This window comes from Amphiura filiformis, chromosome 19, assembly GCF_039555335.1.
Source record: "Amphiura filiformis chromosome 19, Afil_fr2py, whole genome shotgun sequence".
Lineage (NCBI taxonomy): Eukaryota > Metazoa > Echinodermata > Ophiuroidea > Amphilepidida > Amphiuridae > Amphiura > Amphiura filiformis.
The window spans coordinates 31,936,880-31,944,461 of record NC_092646.1 but is presented as its reverse complement, the minus strand read 5'-3'; the positions used below and the strand labels follow the sequence as shown (position 1 = coordinate 31,944,461).

The 7,582-nt window shown below is 35.4% G+C and overlaps 1 protein-coding gene across 1 annotated transcript in view; it reads right to left on the bottom strand.

The window, feature by feature from the left end:
• Nucleotides 1–6,812: 6,812 nt before the first annotated feature.
• The window catches only part of LOC140141180 (PR domain zinc finger protein 13-like), a 49,472-nt gene continuing 48,702 nt past the window's right edge, over nucleotides 6,813–7,582 (bottom strand). Inside the window, exon 3 of the mRNA XM_072162973.1 lies at nucleotides 6,813–7,582. This exon is cut by the window's right edge and continues 1,021 nt beyond it. Within this exon, the coding sequence (XP_072019074.1) occupies nucleotides 6,970–7,582 (613 nt within the window). The 3' untranslated portion in view covers nucleotides 6,813–6,969.

Genomic DNA, 7,582 nt, shown 5'->3' with positions numbered 1-7,582 from the left:
TCTGCATGCCTGAAGCAGGCCTGAAGTGAAACCTTAAGGTGGCTGTGTACTCTCAGACATGCATGTAGTAAAAGTGCAATAACTTTGTAATTATTCGCGCAAGACATATAAAAGTATACATTTTTATAAAGGCAAGACATCAATAAATCTTAATATAAATACAGATTTGGGGTAAAAACAACAATTATGAAGAAAATCACAAAAAGTGAGTTTTTGGCAATATTTGTGAGGTACATCATAACAAAAAACACTCTTTCCAAAATATTTTATTTTGTTTTTAGCTCAATCTTGAGGCTCCATTCCAAAAACGGTTTTTTATTTTTTGATATTGGCCTTAGTTTTTGAGATATTGACCATATAAGGCATCAAATTGAACTTTTAAAATTCACAAATGCCTATTTGCACAAAATGATGCCTAAAATCGGAAATAGACCAAAATATAAAAAAATGAGAAAACCGTTTCTTGAGTCGATCATGCTTTTTACGATGATCATATTTGCTTACCTATAGATGCTGTATTTATTGAGTTATCGTGTACCTAAATCGTCATTTTACCGAGAAAATGAACATTGAAATAATGGCCGTTAAAGTTTAAAGTGGTCACATTTTGCCCTTTCATCGAATCTCACAGGAGAATGCGGCAGTTTTCGTTTTTCTACCTTATATTATGTGAACATCGGGTAAATCCACAGCCCGTTGAGAAGTTTGAGCGAAATCCATTCATAACTTGATATTCAAATCGAGGAAAAGAACTTGAAAAAACCCACATTTTATCAGCTAAAACGGAGCCATTTGACCACTTGAAATTAGTGTTTCCAAAGGATGCGCCACGCATGCAGATAAGCGTCGCGTATGCGTAGCGTATCTGTGCGTTAACAAATTGCGCGATACGCAGCGCGATGCGTTGTTGCGCGCGTGTACCCGCTGATACAACAAAGATTTGCTCTCTTTTATAATTGCAAACACGAATGAAATAGTGAAATAAAATCCATAAAATAGCGCAGTTGGAGTTTATAAATCTGGATTTTCTTTCCTTGTATTTATAAAAACATAACAAAGTAACAAATATAAAAAAAGCTCAATTTTGCGAAAGAAACAACGTCTTGAGTACACAGCCGCGTTAAAGAGCGCCACCATTTAATTTCGTCTTCGGTAGATATCATATTAATTTGTTCGAGACCGAGCCGATGTTTTTGCCCGGGGGAACTTCAATATGAAATGGATATAGGTGTAGGGCTGGCACTTTCGCACTAAGGCCAGGGGCATTCGGTGAGAGCAAAATGTAAAAAAAATGGGGTCATTGGGTGAGAGCATGATATTTGGCATTCGGTGAGAGCAAAATGTAAAAAATATGGGGTCATTGGGTGAGAACATGACCTTTTTTAATTGAAATTTTTGGGTGAGAGCCGAAACAGCGCCACAAAAACCTCGAAAATCGAATTTCTAGTACGAAATGGCTTCAAATTTCATTGTTTTTTCAAAATAAGTAACAAAATCAGTGATGAATGAAAGTTGCTGTTCAAATTGAACTTGTAATGGGTCTTTGGGTGACAGATCAAATGGAAAAATACGGGGTCTTCGGGTGACAGAGCACCGACAGAGCATGTGTTCGTAAAAATATGGGGTCTTTGGGTGACAGCGATGCTGAAAAAGAGGGTCTTAACAGCCCTACATACGCGTCACCTCCAAAGTTGGAGTGCCCCCCCAGGTGTTATTGTAACATTAACATTGTTAATGTTAACTATAATCTGTTCATTTAATGCCTTTGATTTTATTAACCAAAATGGAATTTATATGCATTAATGAAGCTGCATTCTTTTATCAATCACTTGACATGCATTTTAAACAATTATATTAGCGTCATCTTTTTGCGGTGATGATTTGTATCAGACTCTTACATTAATCGTATAGCGGGCGTGAAGTCTGCTAGACCACGATGAAATGTCGCAACTTGAATAATCGAACCACGTTTTGCATTTTCGTTGACATTAATCATGTTGATAAAAGTTTCAAAACGTCAGCAGGTCCGACGACGAAGTAGCCTATATGCATTTAACGCATCAACTTTTTCTATTACACTAGGTAATAATTTTGTAACTCGAGTATCAATAATAAAATCTTTAGCACAAATGTTTTTGTTTTTTGCTTGCTTTTTGATGGTTTATTTTTGTTTGCTTGCATCTGTCTTGGGGCTGTTTGTGTAGGCTACTAACGCCGACATATCTTAGGAATGGCTGAGATATTACCCCCTTCTTCAACAAAACCCCGGGTAAACCGAAAGACCTGGCTATGCACACAAACATTGCTGATGGTATAAACTCGCAACCTTTTTGGAGTAAGGAAGGAGGATGGTAGTCTATAACTTAGATCTCGAAGTGGACTTTCAATACAGAGATCCTAACGTATGTATCATCTCATCATCGTTTTTGCATAACAGTTTACACTTACAGTTACAGATTAAAGGGGCATTTCGAGATCCATAGCCTCATCCCTACTTTTCTCAAAAAAGTTAAGATTTGGTTGGTTCAAAAATAATTTGTGTGGATGTTCTCAAAAATTATGGGGGCCATAATCGGAAGATTGCGGGTTCGTCTGTGGTACTATCGTGCTGTACATGTTAGACATGCCTACACTGTAAATCCAAGTGTTTAGGGTTTCTGTAACACTTTTTAAACACTGCGAGGTGTTTAATTTTTCATTTACACAGTCAGTATAGGGCACCTACATAGGTAAACACATAAACACAAAGAGTAAACACATGAGCGTATTTAGATTCTAAACATTCAACATTTTTACTTTCATATTTTTCGGAAAGTAAATACACATGTGCTTACTTTGTAAACATTTGGTGTGTTTACTTTCTAAACCATTTTGAAAGCAAACATGTTGAATGTTTAGAATCTAAATACTCTCATATGTTTAATCTTGTGTTTATGTGTTTACTTTGTGTTTACTTTGGTATTTAGGTGTTTAGGTGTTCTATACCCTTACTGTGTAAATGAAAAAATAAACACCTGCGCCTTGCAGTGTTTAAAAAGTGTTACAGAAACCCTAAACATTTGGATTTACAGTAGGCCTATAGACATGCCTATTGACCTCTATAGTCTCTCATATCCACCCTTCGCACCCCCATGCCCCCCCCCACAAGTTAAATAAAGGGGGAAAGGTTAAGATTCCCACGTAACATCGCATGGTAAAAGTGAAAAGTAATTGAACGAATATTATTGGTGTTGTTCAACGATGTTTTAACTGACATAAAATTATACACTGACGTTTCGTACGAAAGTACTTTATCAAAGTGAGAAATTTCTCATTTTTGTTTTCCGCGCTCGCAGACATACTCTATTTTCTCACTTTGATAAAGTACTTTTGTACGAAACGTCAGTGTATAATTTTATGTTCAATTACTTTTCACTTTAAATAAAGGGGAGTCTGGTCTAAATACCAAGGGAAAATAAATGGGCACTTCGGCACGTTAAGTATTTGCTCCGGCATGACTTTACTTTAACTAAACTGGTCATTTCCCCAAATTCTGAAGAATTGAGTTCCTGATGTCATTTTAATCCAACTTTCCTTTGAGATGATTAAATTTACACGCATCAAACAAAACATAACAAGACACACACATTTTATATCATTTGTATTTATTATGTAATTTTCATAATTTTATTTCCCCAAACACCTTTGTATATAATGTTATTGGTTTGTTAATCTCCCGACAAGCTTCTGGATAAACTTTTTATATTAATATAATCTACTTCGTAATGTATATGGAACAATAATTTGTATCTTTTCTTGTATGTCAATTTGAGAATCTTGCATAATATGCACGAAATTCTTAAATTAGTATTAAAGTTTTGGGATTATACATTTGAAAATTGAAAAAGTTCCAAAAAACATTTTAATCGTTTTTGTAAATCAGATTTATTTTTCATCATTAAAACTTTCGAGTCAAATTTCTGAATGAGATAAAAAAGAAAACGGAAATTTTATCAATTTAAAAATTTCATAATTCTAAATATTTTTTCAAAAATGTTTGAATACAATATTTCGTTGATGAAATTCAACTTAGCCACCGTATTGTGCTATTCCAGACATAAGCCATCTTCCCCCATCGAGGATGTGAAAATGTGATGCATGCAATAAATGTTTGGAATTCCACGCACCAAACCAACATAAGTACGGAAATCTAGTTTAAAATGTTTAAAAAAATCCTTGAAAAAATCTTGGAATGGTGGGAAAACATGAAAAATACCAGTCCTAGAAATCTCGTTCGGAACTAAAAAAAAATATATTAGAATTCCGGTCCATAACTAAAAACGTAAGTCTGGAAATCCAACATCGTCTGCGAGAGTGTGCATTTTATCTGGAATAGCAACATAACAATGGTTCCAAGTATAATATTATACCGGGTAATTTTTACACAATTTGGATATTGAGTATAAAACTAACCGACATTTTACAGAAAAGCAATAGGTTTATAGTAAGCAAACTTGTATCCACACTTTATGGTTCATGCTATACCAATAATTGGGTTTTATCAGTAGGCCTACATGAATTTTACATTCGATTAATAAAAAAAACAAAAAAACATAACAAGATACTAGTAATAAGATAAAGTTTGAACTTTTTTAATTTAAAAAACTGTAAGTCTATTGTAAACGCATAAACCCAGTTACAAAACTTCTATTTCTATATTGCACATAATAATAAAGGTATTTAACAATGATAGGAACAATATGCAATTCCAGTTGAAATCCATACACCCTATGGAAGACATGACCTTGTCTCCCACACAGGGTTGAAGATTTCAAATGGAATCACCCATTCAGGTGGGATTCAGGTAACCCCATTTGAAATTCATATTATTTGTGTGGGGAAGATTAAGGTCATGTCTTCCATAAGGTGTTTGTATTTCAAGTGGAACAGCCCAGTAAGATACGCTATGTCATACTTGGCGACTAGTATAAAAAATAAGTAATTTCTGAAGAGAACTTTGTAAAAATAATTTAACATAAAACTCGATGATCCTAGAGCGAAAACTTGAAGAGCGCCACCATATAATTTCGTCTACGGTAGATAGCGCTTTTATTATGTTTATGGAAGACTTGCGAAGCTCAAGTATTCTCAGTTATGTGGTGAAAATAAATTAACATTATTTTTCATGATTGAATATATTTCAATTTTCATGCAGTTGTAAGTTACCAAAACTAAGTCGAGCCCCTGAATTTCAAAATTAATTACGGACATATATATGGTGAATAAAATTGCAGTAATCAACTAAATCGTTATTCATTATTTTGGCAATTGGCAAGTTTTAAACACATGACACTCAGTGGACACAAAATAAGTTATATTAATAATTATTAATAATATTACCGGTATTATAATTAATTAATTATAGATTTTGTGCACCAGATTTGGGCTGTAATAAATTAGTTTTTTCGTCTGATACCGTAAACGTTCGCCTAATGGCGCACCTGGGCTCCTTTGCTTTGGAATAAATTTCATGTACAAATAGAGACCTCCATCCTCTAAAAATCCCAACAAGAATTAAGGGTATACGTGCCCTTATTTACTGGTGGGATTTTTTGGGGGGAGACACGTTTAGTTTGTGTCTAAAATTCCAGTTATGTCAAGGGAGCCCATAGCGCCATTAGGCGAACGTTTACGGCATGTTTCATTTTACAAGTAACTTAAATATGACTGTAATAAGATTAAGTTTAATATTTAGTTACATACAATAAATTGATGACGTTATTGACGTCTTGCTCTTTAAACTTGGCAGCCGGGTTTTTCAGTTGGATGAAATATTTTGACAATATAAAGTAAACGTTTCCCGGGGGGGCCACTTACATTACGTGATGGACACCATGCTCATGTATAGACTCTCGAAACGCACCCTAAACGAGTATTACTCAGCGCATGCAAAACATACCCTAAACAAGTATTTTGCCATTTCTTAGTGTTTTTTTAACACTAAGAAAGTAAAAATTCATGTTCAGGTTCTTGTTTAATATAAGAAGTTTGATGTTTCTTAATGTTTTACCCTACGATTTGTTCTGATAGAAGCCAAACATAGCCTATTTCACCCTTTTTTATTTTGCCATTAAACTTTGGTACCCCCTAAGCAAGTATTTTGCTTGGAAAAGTATACCCTTTTCCTGATTTTTGGCGTTTTTGACACCCTAAACAGGTACAGCGCTGTACTTGCCCAATGCTGAAAAACAACCCTTTTTACTTGTTTTTTTACACGAGCATGGTGTCCACCTTGAAATACAAGTGGCCCCCCCGGGAAACATTTTAAAACTTGTTTTACTATTGCCATGTTGAAAGCCCAAATTGCAAACCCTTTTCGTCCTAAAATTGCTTAATATCACAAAACTTTAAGTATAAATCACATACAGGTATATATACCGTCGTGACTCAGAGGAGGCTTAAAGGCATTCCTACAATGCACTATGATTGGGAAATTTGATCAATATAACCTAATTTTAAAGGCAAAGTCCCCATTGCCACACACACAAAATGGTCATTTTAAAACTGCAGCCAACGAGCTAATAGTTGAGACTTAGGACTGATATTTGCTTTTCTTACAGGAAACATTCATATCGTCCCACTGCATTAATTTTATTCCTAAGTCTCGATGTTATGAATGTTAAATAATAGGATGAAAACACCAGATATTTGCACACAATTCCAATGCAAGGCATGATCAACTGTACCATATGTGTACAAAAGCCAGACATACAAGGTCAGAAACCCCATTGGGTTGTGGGAATGTCTTTAAAGTTAAACATCCTCTGACACACAGTATAATAGTACTCGGCTACACATGTCAGCTACACATGACAGCTATTTATACACTTACCCACTTCTGGCACTGAGCACTCGATATGTGTACCAGAACAATACGTACACGTTTAAAACATTAAAATTCATGAATCTATATTTTACAAAATATATTCTCTAACTTTGTCTTACATCTTGCTCGTCCGCTATGCTACCATGACTACTATCATCATTTACACAGTCTATTTCGCAATCATCCTCCATATCATCAACAGAAATGTCCAAATCTTCTTCATCCTCTTCTATTTTTACTAAGTCTTTAACAGAAGAAGACGCATCAATTGTTGCTTCCTCAGTTTTCTTCTCCTCGTTCTCAAGATTATTACACTCTCCCGGATGTCGCGACCTAATATGGCGGTCTAAATCTCTCCGTCGCACCAGGACCTTCCCGCAGTACTCGCATCGGTACGGCGTGTCGCCTTCCGCGTGTAACCTTATGTGCTTGTTCAAGTTGCTCGGATCCCCAAATGGTCGAAGACATACCTTACACTTCAGAGGTTTATACCCGGTGTGAGTCCGTAAGTGAATTTTCAGTCCGTATTTACGCGAGTACAACTTCCCGCAGTAAATGCACAAATGTCCGCGTTTGTTTTTACCATTCCCGTTTTGAGAATACGCAAATTGTTGATCCCCCATAGGAAAAGTCCGTGTGGCAGCTTGGTTAGTGAGATTTCTTTCCAATGCTGCGTATTTGTTCAGATCCATCTCGGGTGGAGGAGTAAGAAGAGCT